At 38.0% G+C, this 17,812-nt stretch overlaps 2 protein-coding genes and 1 pseudogene across 4 annotated transcripts in view; all 3 read right to left on the bottom strand.

The window, feature by feature from the left end:
* The window catches only part of BAAT (bile acid-CoA:amino acid N-acyltransferase), a 31,370-nt gene extending 15,695 nt beyond the window's left edge, over positions 1–15,675 (bottom strand). For 2 of the 3 annotated variants that reach the window (XM_017884339.1, XM_017884341.1), the window contains exon 1: positions 11,879–11,976. The gene's annotated coding sequence lies outside the window, so the exon portion shown is untranslated. Of the gene's footprint in view, positions 1–11,878; positions 11,977–12,151; positions 12,295–15,581 lie in introns of those variants that run through there. The other variant, XM_017884340.1, reaches the window with a different exon arrangement.
* Positions 73–1,627, bottom strand: LOC108537138 (UAP56-interacting factor pseudogene; annotated as a pseudogene).
* A 1,241-nt stretch (positions 15,676–16,916) lies between the features above and the next one.
* The window catches only part of MRPL50 (mitochondrial ribosomal protein L50), a 9,026-nt gene continuing 8,130 nt past the window's right edge, over positions 16,917–17,812 (bottom strand). The window contains exon 2 of the mRNA XM_017884343.1: positions 16,917–17,809. Within this exon, the coding sequence (XP_017739832.1) occupies positions 17,425–17,809 (385 nt within the window). The 3' untranslated portion in view covers positions 16,917–17,424. The remainder of the gene's footprint in view (positions 17,810–17,812) is intronic.

Genomic DNA, 17,812 nt, shown 5'->3' with positions numbered 1-17,812 from the left:
AACCTCTTTCCTTTATAAATTACCTACTCTCAGGTATGTCTTTATTAGCACTGTGAGAACAGACTAATACAGTTACACAACAGCTTCCTTCTTTGTTGTCAGAGCAGCTCTTTGTTCCTTCAGGATCCTAAACTTCTCATTCAAAGTCATCTCTGTCTTTTATCCAGCACTGTTTATGTCAATTGTAGGGGACCACTTTAGGAACTTTCTTTATTTCACATTGCTTCCATTTTGTTAAAAATGAAGATACAGCAGTATGAATTAATCCTGATTTCTGTGTTACTGGGCATTGCACTGCTCCAGGATTGTCCATAGACAGAGTCAAAATTCCTCTGTTGGTGGTGAAAGTGAGACAGCCAGGTGAGGAGTCCATGGAAAAACTGCAACCGCCTACGCACTGGGAGTAATGCACACCCAGGTGCCACAGAAGTTCCTACCATCTGCAGTAGGGAGGAACCTGGCCCCTCCTCTTCCTGGGTGGAGCCTTGGATTCAAATGACCAGGCATGGAGCGCACTAGTGGCAATTCTGGCTTTGCGGAAGGTCACTGTTCCCTCTTTTCTCTTTTTTGCCCAATAAGTTCCATTTTTCTCACTCTGCAAATTGTCTGTGAGCCTAAATTTTTGTGGCCATGGGACAAGGACCATATCTTTAGCTGAACTAAAAAGAAGTCCTGCAACAAAAGTCTGCCATTGATGAGTTCTCTTTCCTGCTACATTAACCAGCAATTGCTCTTTTGTTCAACTGTGCCTGAACCTTTAGGTCTCTTCTGAAAATAAAATTTGCCTAACGCTTGTGTTTGTGATGGTTTAATTTATTTCCACTCTTGGTAAAATTGTCTGTAATGTTATTTTTTTCTGTTTAGCTGGTTAGGTCTCTTGAGAACTGCAACTGGTTTTTCTGCACTTCGTATTAGTCTCAGAAGGTTTCCCTTCCTTTTTTTTTTTTTTTGAGAGGGAGTCTGGCTCTGTCGCCCAGGCTGGAGTGCAGTGGCCGGATCTCAGCTCACTGCAAGCTCCGCCTCCAGGGTTTATGCCATTCTCCTGCCTCAGCCTCCCGAGTAGCTGGGACTACAGGCGCCCGCCACCTCACCTGGCTAGTTTTTTGTATTTTCAGTAGAGAGGGGTTTCACCGTGTTAGCCAGGATGGTCTCGATCTCCTGACCTAGTGATCCACCCATCTTGGCCTCCCAAAGTGCTGGGATTACAGGCTTGAGCCACCGCGCCTAGCCTTCCCTTCCTTTTTAACACTAGAAAATAGCGTTCTATATTCCTGTCACTTAGAGATGGATGATACATAGGACTAATTTCTTTGTGAATTCCAGTTGCCTTCCTAGATGCAAGGCCAGTGATAACTCCATAAAGCTATCTCTTTCCAGGCATTACTCTTCCTCTGTGGCTCAGACTAGTCTTGCCAAATCCAGAATTCTATTGGATTCTCCATCATAAGCTCATCCTGAATTGCCAGGCTCCAGTTAGAAAAGTCTGCTTCTTTCCTTCCTTTCAATTTAGTTTGATGATATCATCCAAAGACATGCCAATTTTGCTGAGATTTTCATTGTTACAGGCTTTCAGTGGCAGCAACGAGGTCACCGTGCCTCCCACCAACCAGGTACCAAAATGGTTCATGGCTGGCAACAACTCACTAGAACAGTCAGCAGAGAAGGCTGAAGTTGGAGGCCTGCCACCTCCCACTCATGCACACAGACTAGCAGCACCTAGGGAGCATGTAGGCATGCTGGCCTGGTTTAGTGGTATTTTAAAGATTGTTTCAAAATCAATGGAAAAAAACGATGTAGATAAAACTAAATAGATCTAAAAGCTGGAGAAAGAGAAAAATAGAAAACAATTTTGTAAGAGGGCATTAAGGGGCCTGAGGTAGATTCCATGTCTTTGAAATTGTGAAGTTATTGTGAATAGTGCTGCAATGAACATTCATATGCATGTGTCTTTATGGTAGAATGACTTATTTATATTCCTTCGGATATATAAAAGGTTTATGGAATTCTTGTGTGGTCAAAAGCTGAGTGAGAGTCAATGAAATCATTCATAAGGTTTTATTAAAATTAGCTTTAGTATTGATAATACTCTAATACAAAGTAAAATTTAGTTTTCTCTTTTGAACAAGATTTTCGGATAGTATTAATGAGAGATAATAAAATTTTTGTTTACCTTTTGAGTCTTAATACAACACTATCAAATGTTGAGTGGACCAAAGGGAGCCCCTACTGGTTCCCCAACATTAAAGAGCACCAAACCAGTTTCCTGTATTTACACCAGATTGGGGAAGTTTCAAAATCAGAAGGCAAAATTACAATGAGAAAGCTGATTAATAACGTCCTGGGGCAATGTGGAGACAGGCTAATCAGATAAAGATTGACAAAAAGGCCCACATCCCTTGGCTCAACCCCTTGCTGGGAACCCAAAGCTTTTTTCACAAGAGAGGGTAAAATGGTCTGGGGGTGGAGTACAGAAGTTCCTGAGACTAGAGCATAAAATATAAGGATTGATAGGATTATAAAAGCTAAAATGTTTACAACACCCCTTCATGCTAAAACCCCTCAAAAAACTGGGTACTGATGGAATATATCTCAAAATAATAAGAGCTATTTATGATAAATCCATAGCCAATATCATACTGAATGGGCAAAAGTTGGAAGCATTCCCTTTGAAAACCAGCACAAGACAAGGATATCCTGTGTCACCACTCCTATTCAACATAGTACTGGAAGTTCTGGCCAGGGCAATGAGGCAAGAGAAAGAAATAAGGGGTTTTCAAATAGGAAGAGAGGAAGACAAATTGTCCGTTTGCAGATGACATGATTCTACATTTAGAAAACCCCATCATCTCAGCCTAAAAACTCCTTAAGCTGATAAACAACTTGAGCAAAGTCTCAGGATACAAAATCAATGTGCAAAAATCACAAGCATTACTATACACCAATATGAGACAAGCGGAGAGCCAAATCATGAATGAACTCCCAATCACAATTGCTACAAAGAGAATAAAATATATAGAATACAACTTACAAGGGATGTGAAGGATCTCTTCAAGGAGAACTACAAACCACTGCTCAAGGAAATAAGAGAGGACATAAATAAACGGGGAAAAAAATCCATGCTCATGGATAGGAAGAGTTGATATTGTGAAAATGGCCATACTGCCCAAAGTAATTTATAAAGTCAGTGCTATTCCCATCAAGCTTCCATTCACTTTCTTTGCAGAACTAGAAAAAACTATTTTAATTTCATATGAAACCAAAAAACAGCCCATATAGCCAAGACAATCCTAAGCAAAAAGAACAAAGCTGGAGGTATCACACTACTTGACTTCAAACTATACTACAAGGCTACATTAACCAAAACAGCATGGTACTGGTACCAAAACAGAGCTATAGACCAATGCAACAGAATAGAGGCCTCAGAAATAACACCACACATCTACGACCATCTGATCTTCGATAAACCTGATAAAAACAAGCAATAGGGAAAGGATTCGCTATTTAATAAATGGTCCTGGGAAAACTGGCTAGCCATATGCAGAAAATGGAAACTGGACCTCTTCCTTACACCTTATACAAAAATTAATTCAAGATGGATTAAAGACTTAAATGTAAAACCTAGAACCATAAAACCCTAGAAGAAAACCTAGGCAATACCATTCAGGACATAGGCACAGGCAAAGACTTCATGACTAAAACACCAAAAGCAATTTCAGCAGAAGCCAAAATTGACAGATGGGATCTAATTAAACTAAAGAGCTTCTGCTCAGCAAAAGAAACTATCATCAGAGTGAACAGGCAGCCTACAGAACGAAAGAAAATTTTTGCAATCTATCCATCTGGCAAAGGGCTAACATCCAGAATCTACAAGGAACTTAAACAAATTTACAAGAAAAAAACAAACTGCCTCATCAAAAAGCAGGTGAGGGATATGAACAGACACTTCTCAAAAGAAGACATTTATGCAGCCAACAAACATATAAAAATTAAAAGCTCATCATCACTGGTCATTAGAGAAATGCAAATCAAAACCACAATGAGATCATATCTCATGCCAGTTAGAATGGTGATCATTAAAAAATCAAGAAACAACAGATGCTGGAGAGGATGTGAAGAAATAGGAACTATCGTACACTGTTGGTGGGAGTGTAAATTACTTCAACCATTGTAGAAGACAGTATGGCGATTCCTCAAGGATCTAGAACCAGAAATACCATTTGACCCAGCAATATCATTACTAGATATATACCCAAAGGATTATAAATCATTCTACTGTAAAGATACATGCACACATATGTTTATTGCAGCACTATTTACAATAGCAAAGACTTGGAACCAACCCAAATGCCCATCAATGTTAGACAGTATAGAGAAAATGTGGCACATTTTCACCATGGAATACTATGCAGCCATAAAAAAGAATGAGTTCCTATCCTTTGCAGGGACATGGATGAAGATGGAAACTATCATCCTCAACAAACTAACATAGGAACAGAAAATCAAACGCCACATGTTCTCACTCACAAGTGGGAGTTGAACAGTGAGAACACATGAACACAGGGAGGGGAACATCACACACTAGGGCCTATCGGGGGGTGGGAGGCAAGGGGAGGGAGAGCATTAGGACAAATACCTAATGCATGCAGGGCTTAAATCCTAGATGACGTGTTGATAGGTGTGGCAAACCACCATGGCACATGTACACCTATGTAACAAACCTGCAGGTTCAGCACATGTATCCCAGAACTTAAAAAAAAAGTTGAAATGTTTAAATAGGCTTTATGTAAGAAAGTTGTGTCTCCTTTACCTAGATGTTTTATGGGAAGAGAGATTATATGTAACTGGAGAATATTTCCTCTACCTAGTACTGTAAAGAGAAGGCATATAAATCCACCCTTTGAGCAATATTAATTGGACGCACTAAATGGGAACCAATAAGATTTTCAAGTCCAGAGAGGGTAGAGTAGAAGTTAGAATGCTGCCAGGGACAAATTCTCTATTTGATAGCTCTTTGTAGAATGTTTATTGTAGCTTTTAGCAAAAGCCTGTGAATACCTCCCAGCAGCAACTATCAGGACTCTGGACTAGAGAATTTCCACTTGAAAGGCATTTACTGCCTTGCTATGGGATGTTAACTGAAGTTACTCCTATGACTAAAGGACATAAAATGTTTGTTTTTGTTTGTTTTTGAGACAGGGTCTCACTCTGTCGACCAGACTGGAATCCAGTGGTGCAATCTTTGTTCACTGCAACCTCTGCCTCATGGGTTCAAGCAATCCTCCTGCCTCAGCCTCCTGACTAGCTGGGACTACAGGCATGCGCCACCACGCCCGGCCAATTTTTGTATTTTTGGTAGAGATGAGGTTTTGCCATGTTGGCCAGGCTGGTCTCAAATTCCTGGGCTTAAGTGATGCACCTGCCTTGGCCTCCTAAAGTGTTGGGATTACAGGAGAGAGACACCACAAATGGTTTTGAAAGCTAAAATCCTCATGGTGTCTGGGGTGATGTCAGAGAAACATTCTAATGGGGACAGTAGTACCCAAAAGAGTTCCATAATAAAATACAAGTGGTTTATATAGGGTCAGTCTACCTGGGAAGTGCAAGGAGGAGACATTCATGTGCAGGGAGCCTCTTTCCCCCTAGGAATGACTCTGGAACTGTGTGAGGAACTGCTGGATTCTACTGTCCAATAAATAGCTCTCACTTGCCTTACAAACAGCTGCTTAGTTTGTAAATGGCAGTACCAAGGTTAATTGATCACACCCTATTTGGAAGGCTGCTACTCTGTCTGATTAAAGAGTCAAGAAAACCTTGTGTGATGGTTAATATTCACTGTCAACGTGATTGGATTGAAAGATGTAAGGTATTGTTCCTGGGTGTGTCTGTGATAGTGTTGCCAAAGATTAACATTTCAGTCAGTGGACTGAGAGAGGCAGACCCACCCTCAGTGTGGGTGAGCACCATCCAGTCAGCTGCCAGCAGGGCTAGAATAAAGCAGGGAGAAGGTGGGAGAAGCTGACTTGCTGAGTCTTCTGGCCATCTTTCTCCCATGCTGGATGCTTCCTGTCCTCGAACATCAGACTCCAAGTTCTTCAGCTTTTGGACTCTTGAACTTACACCAGTGGTTTGCCAGGGGCTCTTGGGCCTTTGGGCACAGACTGAAGGCTGCACTCTTGGCTTCTCTACTTTGGAGGTTTTGGAACTTGAACCGATCGACTACTGGCTTCTTTGTCCCTCAACTTGCAGAGGGCCTATTGTGGGACTTCATCTTGTGATCGTGTAAGTCAATTCTCCTTAATAAACTCCCTTTTATACATACATATATCCTGTTAGTTCTGTCCCTCTAAAGAACCTGGCTAATACACCTTTCTTCTTCTGAGCTACTTAGAGTTTATAACAATTGAGTAAAATATACTTTTGTGAGAAAAATTTACCTTTCTACCTGAATTCTCTAAAATTTGGGAACTATTTGTGAGTATTCTTATTTTATGGCAATATAGTTATTTACATAAATTCAGTAAGAATATGTTTTCTTTTATATGAGGACACACTGGAGAAACTGGTTATTTTGCCAAGGCTTAATGGGCATATTTTCTCAGAATGATCCATCTGAACTTTTATCTTTGAGAAATTGAGGTTGATTTCTAAATAAAGCTGATATAAAAAAAGAAAAACAGGACAACCACCGGGGCCGCGGCGCGCCGATGCGCTCAAGCCCTGTAACGAGTCGCAGCACTCCTTGGCGAGGCCGACGACGCGGCGAGATACGGAGGTCAGAGATCGAGACCATCCTGCTAACAGCGGTGAAACCGCCGTTCCTACTAAAAAATACAAAAAACTAAGCCGGGCGACGAGGCGGGCGCCTGTAGTGTCCCGAGCGTTCACTCGGGAGGCCTGAGGCCAGGAGAATGGCTAAACTACAGGAGAGAGAAACGGAAAGCGACTTGCAGACATAGAGCTGACGATCCGGCCCACTGCCACTCCGAGCCCGGGTGGCAGAGCAAGACTCCGTCTCAAACAAACAAACAAAAAAACAAAACAAAACAAAAAAAAAAACAAAAAAACCCACCAAAAACCCTTAGAAAGACTGGCCTAGTACCTTCTCTACAGTCCTTTATAAGGTTCCTGACCTGTGGTAAGTAAAGAATGTCACTTTGTTGTTGTTGTTGTTTTTGAGATGGAGTTTCGCTCTTGCTCAGGCTAGAGTACAAGGGAACAATCTCTGCTCACTGCAATCTCCGCCTCCCAGGTTACAGTGCTTCTCCTGCCTCAGCCTCCTGAGTAGCTGGGATTACAGGTGCCTGCCACCACACCCGACTAATGTTTATATTTTAGTAGAGACGAGGTTTTGCCATGTTGGCCAGACTGGTCTCCAACTCCTGATCTCAGGTGATCCGCCTGCCTCAGCCTCCCAAAGTGCTGGGATTACAGGTGTGATCCCAGGAACCTCTAGTTATTTGGAAATCTTTAGAAGAATTCACCCAATTTATACAGCTATTGCAGCCTGATGGCAAATCCCTGGCTTTGTTAGCCTCAAGGCTTTAAAAAGTCTGAGATCTTTATTTAAAAGTTCCAAAAAAGCCAATTTTAAAAGAACTTATATGGCCAATCACTATTCTTGCTGCACTTTATGCAAATAATCAGGTCAAGTATAGTAAGACTAAAATTCATTTTGCAAATAAATTGGTCCTACAATAATTTAGCCTTGGTAGAAATAGAGAAACTTAGAAAAAAAATTACGTTTCAGAAAAAAACTATTGTACACCCATGGTTAGGTTTTTTTTTTTGTTTTTTTGAAACAGAGTCTTATTCTTTTGCTCAGGCTGGAGTGCAGTGCACAATCTCAGCTCACTGCAAGCTCTGCCTCCCAGGTTCACGCCATTCTCCTGCCTCAGCCTCCCAAGTAGCTGGGACAACAGGTGCCCACCACTATGCCCGGCTAATTTTTTGTATTTTTAGTAGAGACGGGGTTTCACCATGTTAGCCGGCATGGTCTTGATCTCCTGACCTCGTGATCCGCCTGCCTCGGCCTCCCAAAGTGCTGAGATTACAGGCGTGAGCCACCACACCCGGCCTAGATTCTAGTCTTAACCATCGTTTTTATTACTTGCCTACAATTTGGACTAAATCCTAAATTATTTTTTGGCTACAAGTCTCTAAAGACAAACCCAGTTTTAATTTTCTTCATGTTGTTTTTAGTTGACTCCCTAATGGAATAGTTTTTTTCTTTTTTTGCTCTGGCATACAAATTCTCTTTTTGACTGTAGTCCTTATGTGAATATTAATGTTATTTATCTCTCATTGTTTTACTTCATCTGAGAAAATAAAAATCATGGTACTGCAAAGACTAGAGATGCTTCAAGAAAGCCTATGCATTTTTCCTCATCTGAAATCCCACTGGGCCTGATCTGTTTCCCATTGCCAATACACTGCTGCTAAAGCTATACAATATCAAGCACCCTTCCTCTAAACTCAAGGACCACTGAAGAAGAGGAGAGTGTGTGAGATTCTAAGAGCCTGATTAGAAAGCTGGAGTGTGGAGGTTATAGCAACTCCATCTTGGATTCTAATCTGCCATGTTAACATCTGATTAACCCCACTTCTAGGAATGCCTCTAAGATTTCTGCCTTATCTACTATCTCTTATATAAGAGCACTTACCATAAATCCTACCCTTAGGCAAATTCCTACATATTCCTGCTGAAGCATGATTATCCTTTCCCTATGGTATATCAACCCTGGGTCTGGGGAGTAACAGTGAGGGAATCCTTTGTCTCACAGCTGCCTGAGACATAGCTTCTGTTTGTAAGCCCCTATTAAATGTTTCTCTCTGAGAAACTGTTTGGTCACTCTCTTTGTTCAGTGTCTCAGCTCCCTTGGCCTTTGCGGGTAGGTTTGCATAGACCTGCTCACTTACCACAGAGCAAGCTTACTCACAGCATGGTGGCTGGGTTGGAAGGGCAAGCAGCACAAGAGAGAAAAAGCTAGGTAAAAGCTGTATCCTTTTTATATCCTAGCGTTGGAAATCACATAGCATAATCTCTGCCATTTAATAGCAGTCACAAGCTCCCATCAAAATTCAAGTGGAGAAAACACTGATACCTATTAACAGTAGGAGAAATGTCAATCACATTGTACATTTTTTTTTAAGCGGATGAAATATGTATGTGTATTTGCTTTTTAAGATGGAGTCTTGCTCTGTCGCCCAGGCTGGAGTGCAGTGGTGCAAACTCGGCTCACTGCAATCTCCGCTTCTCAGCCTCCCCAGTAGCTGGGATTACAGGTGCCCCCACCATGCCCAGCTAATTTTTTTTCTATTTTTTTGGTAGAGATGAGGTTTCAGCATGTTGGTCAGGCTGGCCTCGAACTCCTGACCTCAAATGATCTGCCTGCCTCAGCCTCCCAAAAGTGCTGGGATTACAGGCAAAGCCACACACACCTGGCCTTGTGTGTGTATTTGTATGTGCATTTGTGTATACATCTTTGGGAAATGCAATCTGCCACAACAGGAAAGGAGGAATAAAGGAGCAAATAATAAATGGGATAAATGGAAAACAACTACCAAGATGGGAGTTTTAAACCCAAATGTATTAATAATTACATTAAATATAAACAGATCAAACACTCCAGTTAGGAGACACAGGCCAGGCATAGTGACTCATGCCTGTAATCCTAGCACTTTGGGAGGCTGAGGTGTGAGGATCACTTGATTCCAGGAGGTTGAGACCAGCCTGGGCAACACAGTGAGATCCCATCTCTACAAAAAAAAAAAAAAAAAGTAAAAATTAGTTGGGTGTGGTGGGGCACACTTGTAGTCCCAGCTGCTTGAGAGGTCGAGGCAGAAGAATTGCTTGAGTCTGAGAGGTTGAGGATGCAGTGAGCTGTGATCATGCCACTTGGTGAAAGAGCTGACTCCACTCTGGGAGAAAGAACTGAAATCCTATCTCTAAAATAAATACATACATAGAAATAAAAAAGAAGACAGATTGTCAAACTAGTTGAAAAAGCAAGTGGTTGTTTTTCAGAAACACATTGTCAAAAAAAGACAGATTGAAAGTAAAAGAAAATATATGCAACAGTGTTTGTGTTGCATATATATGTGTATATATAGATGAGAGATGAGACAGACACAGACATAAATACATGCTGACAAGAATGAGCCTACAGAGAGAGAGGTGCTGAGAATGATAATTCAGTGGTGAGTAAACATTGCATCTGTTTCCTAAGAAGCTTAAAAATAAGTGATACTATAGCTTCCAAGTGCCATATTTCATTTCTTTTCTTGTAATCAAGAAATTGAGTACTTAAGGTCATACAGAAATACATAAGACTCAGAATGGAATCTACATTTCCAACTCTTAGTCAAATTGATTAGTATTTCAAAAAGAATTTATCAAGGGTCTACATGTCATAGTCACTGACAGATAAGATGCAGTTCCTACTCTAAATAAGCTTAAAGTATAGTATTTCTTCTACATATTGTTACAGTAGGTAGCTAGTCAAGCATGAGTCAGGCAGGAGAGAGTTCCCCCCACCCACCAGAATGTGAGGTGACTATCAGGTGATGGTCACTCTGCTTCTCTAAAATAACAATTGGTCACAGTCAGCACCAGGGAAAGGCAGTTTCTCAATAGATAAAAACACCTGAAATTGGTAATTGGCAGCTTTCAGGAACTGGGCGAATGAGCTTGAACATGTGCATTAAGAGGCAAAATGGCGGAGTATGACCTTCCAGGGGCATTCCACCAGAATTCGAAAGAAAGCCTCAGATGAGCATGTATGAAACTCCAGTAAACACACTGTGCATGCTCACATCCCAAGCATAAGCAGGGCACCATGCATGTGGGTGGTTCCCTTTAACCCTTACGGGAAGGATGAAGGGAAAGGGGTGCAAGATGCCAGAAGTAGGCCAGCATATAAAATCCTAGGTTCAAGGTTAAACAAGGCACTTGACCTCCAAGATGCCTGCTTGGGTCTCTCCCAACTGTGTTTTCCTTTCTTTCCCGCTCTAAAGCTTTTTAATAAACTTCTGCTCCTGCTCTGAAACTTGCTTCCGTCTCTTTTACTGCCTTATGCCCCTCAGTTGAATTCTTTCTTTTGAGGAGGCAAGAAATGAGACTGCTGCAGACCCATACAGATTTGCCACCAGTAACTCAGATATTCGCCACCCCTAACAATATTATCCATTAAATTTATTTCTATTCAAATATCACATGTATCAACCAGTGTGCCCAAACAGAAAAAAGTCAATTAGAAAGTCATTAACTTTAGCTCAACTTATACTCGCTTTTTTGGGTATTTTTTAACATTACATTTCACTACCAGAAATCATTCCTGAATTGCATAAATAGGTAAAATGTATATTCAAAGATTCAAGAAATATTTTCACAGCATCTAATTCTAACATGGCATTAGTCTTACATTAAAAGAAAATTACCCTTCAAACAAAATATAAATAGGACCACAATACAGTTTCCCAGAATAGGAGGGCTTATTCTATAAAATTCTAGGCAATAGTCTTTTAAAAGAGGGAGAAATATTGATAAGGATTGGGAAGACAGAATAAAGAAATTTTAACAAATGACTTCTGATAGCCTTTCATTTTCCTCAAAAATATAAATTCTAGCTCAATATCGTCATAATAGCAAGTCCCTACTGACATCCTTTCTAAGCAAATCAAAATGAAAAGACACACTTATCTGAACACTCCTAGCAACTCTATAGCTGTGATTATGAAATGAGCAGAAAGACTAGTTGTCTTCATGAACTGCTAAAATTCCAAACACTGAAGTAAATAAACTGATTTAATTCAAGAGCTGAGATTTTAACTTATTTCCAATCGGCCCAAAAGAAATAGTCCTGATTAAAATACAAAGTACCTGGATTCTTCCTCTTGAGTCTTCTTTACCAGCAGTAAAGGAAAAATGACAGACACTCTACCAAAAGTTGCCCAGAAGGCCAAAACCTCAAATATGCCTTTGGAAGTATAACAGAGCTAACTTAAGTGCTAGGTTACCACATACCTCTTGCTCTAGTTTCCTATTAATTTTTAACAGTTATTGAACCCAATAAATGTATCACTATTTTCCCTCTTCATTTTCTGTTCTCTCTAAATCCCTCCCTCTTAGGGACTGCCACTACATTTTACTCACATATTTTAGTAATTTTCTTTATAGAAGTTGTTTGACCCCTATTGGTACCATCAGGGCATATTTTTCTTCTGCAATAAAATACTCAAGGTAACTTCTGAAGGGATCTGCATTTGCAAATGTTTTCTTTCCTGAGACAACAAAAGCTGAAAAATACAAATGTGATCACAGTAATGAGTAATAAAATACTCAAGCCCCACTTTCAGAATTTGGGGAGCACCAAATCTCCTACTAATCCTCCTCAACTAATTCACACAGTTTCTTGAAATAGCTATAGAATGGAGTGTTAGTAGGATTTTACACGACAATAAAAGGACTATCTCTATAAAAGTTTTGGATCTTTTTTGAGGTGATAAGAGCATTTAAAAAGTACGAACTTAAAGGAAACTACTGGTAAATTCAACTTAATTTTAAGGAAGTCTGATCAGCCAAATACTCCATAAAATACGTGAAAACTACAAGCTGCTACCTTACAAGACTTATGCTACAATTGATTAAGAATTATTAACTAGGATACATAAAATATTCCTAAAATGTAATGTCCAAAAATCTCAGGTGAATATGAGAAAAAGTCTTAAACAGGTACTTAACAGACAATGAGACACAAGCATAAGTATATGGGAAAAGGCTTAACTCATTTATTATCAAAGAAATGCAAATTAAAATCATGGGGTATATTTCATACCTATAAGGTTGGCAAAAATTTAAAATTCCGAAAATAAGAGTTAGTTAGGAAGCAAATCACTCAGACTGAAGCCATACTAAGGGAATATAAATTGGTACCACCACTTCGGAAAGCAATTTGACAATGTCTAATAAATGTGACAATATGAATAACTTTTGACCCAGCAATTCCTCTTCTAGAGAACAAAAATAAACAAATTACAACGACATGCAATGACCTGGATGAATCTTATAAACATAATGTTGTTAGAAACTAGTCATAAATACACATAAATAAATCTTAAAAATTTATATTTGCTGAACTAAAACTATAGGCCACACTTTTGGAGTAAATATTTAAACAAAAGCAAGGAAAGGATTACTGAGAGTCTGGATTGTGGTGAAAAATTATTAATGTAGTTTACATTAACAGAATGCAAGTAAATAAATGAAAAAAATACATACCATGCAACAGTAAGCATAAGAAACCTAAAGCAGTAATGAAAGATTATAAATATCACATATCTATATGACAAGGTCATAAAAATCATAAATCCAAATAATGGATTTCAAGATATATGGGGCAAAAATTGACAGAAAAAAATAGGAAAAATAGACAATTTCATAACCATGAGTGGAGGTGTTTAAATCCCTCTTTTAACAATTGGTAGAAAACTTGAAAAAAATCAGTAAAGGCATAGATTTGAACACTATAATGACCTTACCCTAATCGCCTCAACAACTTCAAATGTACATGGCATGTTCAACAAGATAGGCCATAAGTTAGACCATAAAATCTTGATACATGTAAAAATACTGAAATCATATATTCTCAATGAAATTAGAAATTAGTAACAGTAAGCTATCTAGAAAACTCCCAAATATTTGAAAATCAAACATATTTATATATATATATCTGTGTATATATATAGATAGATAGATAGAAAATAAGTCATGAGTCAAAAAGAAATCACACTGGAAATTAGGAAATATTTCAAACTGAATGATGAATAATAATTTTTAAGGAAGGCAAAGCTAAAAATGGATAAACTACAACCTAGACTGATTAAAAACAAGATAGGACACAAATAACAACTCAAAATGAAAGTGGGCTTGTTATTATAGATCCAATTGCCATTAATTAGGGAATATTACGAACAATTTTATGCTAACTTGGTAACTTATATGAAATCAATTACTTGAAAAAATTTACTGAAGAATAAATGAGACCAAGAAACATAATAATGACCAACTAAATAAACCAGGATTGGATCCTAGATTGGAGGTGAAATTGCTATAAAGGCCATTACAGGGCATTGGTGAAATTTGAATACGGATAGTATATTATTGTTACATCAGTGTTACATATTTTGAATTTGGTATTTCATGATGGAAAGCAGAACTTTGATGGTTGTTCCAGTCTGTTACTGTACAGCTAAGATTAACTTTGGAATTCTATGGGATCAGAGGTTACTATTTTTAAATTTGGAAACCTTTTAAGTAAAAGCTTTAGGATTTTTGCACTGTGAAACAACCTAGTGAAAATTTCAAGGTCCTTGTCACTTTGTGTTTTAGGATTCACAGAATATGGGCTAATGGGATTATGAATCAAAGAAGCAGGACCGAATTGTTCATTCCTAGGTTTAGGGTCAAGAAATTCACAGTAGAGTAGTTTCTACTTCTGAGTAGAAAGATTTATGGCAGACCAATTCTCTAAGAACTAGAAAAGCAGGATTAGAAAGAACAGAAAAGCAAAACACTGGGAACCATTTAAATAGCCAATTGAACATTGGTTAAATAACTGCATGACATCTAATTACATAATAATATGCTATTAATCAAATTTGTTATTCTTGTCTATTTAAAAATATGGGGAAATGCTTCTAATGTGAAGGGGAGCATGATGCCATAGTAATTGTAAAATACAGGAAAAAAATTTTTTTCATTTGAAAATATACCAAAATGTTAGGTAATTATGAGAGGCAAAAGAGGTTTATTTTTTCATTCTTGTTTTGCTTTTTTCTTCCCCAATTTTCTAAAACCAATGTGCTACTTTTATAATCAGAAAAATGACATGTTAAGAGAGGGAGGAGTCTATTTTATGCTGTTTAAAACATATATTACATATGTAAAACCATTCCATTGAGTCTGAATCTCTATTAGCAGGCTTTATGTAGCATACCTACTAAGCTTACAGAAGTTCCAACTAAGTAAAATTAGTTAACTGATACCTTTTTAATGTAGCAATCATTAAATTTTTAAAAATGTAAACCCTTTAAAATTACAATATATGTTTGATTATCTCATTAAACAAGTCAGCAAGCCTAATTTAATCTTTCAGGAAAACTAAAGGCCATTATTCTGACATATTCACTGTATTGAACTATAAACCAGTGATGCCCTCTAGAGGTACTGATGGACATGCAGCTTACCTTTCCTGTTGGGATGTGTTTACCCTCCTTGTTGGCTAAATTTACCAGGGCTGTTGTTTCAGGTGGCAGTACTTCTCTCCCACCTCATTACTAGCACCTAGATTCATGTTCTCAAAATATAATCAGCTTTTGAAGTATGCAGAAGCTCAGGACCTACTCCAGACTTACTGAATCAGAATTTGCATTTTTAAAAGATCCCCCACATGAAAAAATGAATAAATAAAAGATCCCAAATGATTAATATGCACATTACATTTTCAGAATATTGCTTTAGGCTACAAAGGAGAAATTTCTTCTGTCCTAACAATCACATGAAGCTGCTTGGTTTTTGCAGTTACCTCTCCAGTTGTAACTGTTTTTCCATATAGACCTCTTCATCCCTTATTTCCATCTTGCCCTTTGTTTTTCTGTGTCTCTGGATCAGAAGGAAAGATTCTATAGAAAATGAGATAATGAAATCCTGTACATAAAATTCCAATGATTTCTTGCTGAATCTTTTACACAGCAGAAGCAGAAGGATATACAGTAGGTCTTCTGTATCTGTGTGTTCCCCATCTGTGGATTCAACCAATTGTGGATCAAAAATGTTGGGGGAAGATGGGAGGGGAAGATGACTACATCTGTACTGAATATGTATACTTTTTTCCTTCTGATTATTCCCTAAATAATCAGCATAACAACTATTTACATAGCTATTTACATTGTATTCACAATTGTAAATACTATTTATATAGCTATTTACATAGCTAAATATTTACATAGCTTTAAATTTTACATATTTACATAACTACATTGTTTTCACAATTTACATATTTACATACTATTTGCATTGTATTCACAATTGTAAATACTATTTACATTGTATTCAGTATTATAAGTAATCTAAAGATGATTTAAAGTATATGGAAGGATGTGCATACATAATATGCAAATACTACATCATTTCATACAAGGGGCTTGGGCATCTGTGGACTTTGGTATCCAAGTAGGTGTCCTAGAACTAATCCCAAAGGGATATCAAGGGATCAACTCTAATGTCTGAGCTCCAGAGCTCCAGGCATTCTGACACCTGAAGTTCCTGAATGAAGTGCCTGCGGATGATATTTGTAGAGAATGTCTATACCGTCAATTAATTTTCTTAACAAAGATTCCAGAATTTATATTCCCAACTGAATTTTGCCCTCTTCAAAGGAGTCACCCTGGGAAAGAGAATGCAATTTCTTTTGTTAAAAACCTTTCTATCACTTTTCTTTAGGAATTGTCAGCAGTCAAAACAATATAAGACATTCTTTCTGTCTCATTACTCTCCAGCCATATCTAAAGCTTGAAAACAATAATCCTGAATTTAACAACTTTGTCATTCAGAACCATCTGATAACCTGCTATTTAAGTAATTTCCACAAATTAAGTCCATTAAAATACAAAGACTTGCCACTCTAGTCAATACTCAACACCACTTTTTAAAAGTTATAGAACAAAAGGTTTAAAATCAGCATCATCTCCTCTGAAGAGAATACGCAATAAGACATAGAATCTGGCACATCTCTTATGAGGAAGAGTCACAGCACTCAATAGCTGGCACATATTCTAATTTTTTCAAAGTTATACTTACTGGAAAGAAATGGCAAGGCAGAACACCAGCAAATTTCACTTAAAAAATTTACAACACACAATACACTTTAACAAATCTACTTTAATTCTAAAAGAAATTAATCTAGAACTGTCAGTAATATATAACATACTTTTATGTTTCTTTTATAGGTATCTCTCTAATAAAAGTTTATTTGTATATGTGCAATGCATAACTCTATCTTAAATATGAGTCCTAACAGGATGAAAATATTTTCTTGCAACTACTTTATGCCTATGAAGGGTGTGAACTTGCAATGTCCTCCTGTCTTAAACCCAAGTTAATGACAGTGCCCTCTCAAAACTTTTCATAAATTAATAATTACCTAATTTCATTTAAAAAATGGTTTCAGCAAATATGAAAATAGAAAGTCCGTTATTTGTCCATTCATAATATAAGGAAAAAAGAGATGATACATTCCTCTACAGAAAAAGTGGTTTTAGAGAACAGTTCTGGTAGTATTTCACATGGTAAAGTATCAAAAGGTCTAATGAGCAGCCCCCTTGCTCAGGGAAAAACAATGATTTTGATGTGTTTCTCTTCCAAATTGCTTAGTAACTCCAAGTGATTTTCAAATTTGGAGGCAGATTACTGGCAATGAGTTCATCAAATTTAGATCTATCTTGAATAGGGACATTATAGAAATCAAGAACATCTCTAACCCTGCACATCTGGTGGAGTCTGGAGTTAGGGACTACATGACCCAAGTCATCAGCTAAATGTGCCAAAAGATTGAACTTTAGACGACTATCTTCCAGGGAGATGTCTTGCCAATTACTAGGAAGAGATGAACCAAAAACTTCTTTAACGTAAGATTCCAAACGACTCTGGAGATCTTCAGGTGGTGTGTATGCTTGGCTTCGTAAGGGTGGACACACTAGGATAGGTTCCTTTTTCTCTTCTACTGTCTCAGCAACCACTGGCTCTTTCTCTTTTCTG

Source organism: Rhinopithecus bieti, unplaced genomic scaffold, assembly GCF_001698545.2.
Source record: "Rhinopithecus bieti isolate Rb0 unplaced genomic scaffold, ASM169854v2 scaffold_12088, whole genome shotgun sequence".
Classification (NCBI taxonomy): domain Eukaryota; kingdom Metazoa; phylum Chordata; class Mammalia; order Primates; family Cercopithecidae; genus Rhinopithecus; species Rhinopithecus bieti.
Note: the sequence above shows the minus strand (reverse complement) of the source record. Positions and strands in the feature narration are given on the sequence as shown.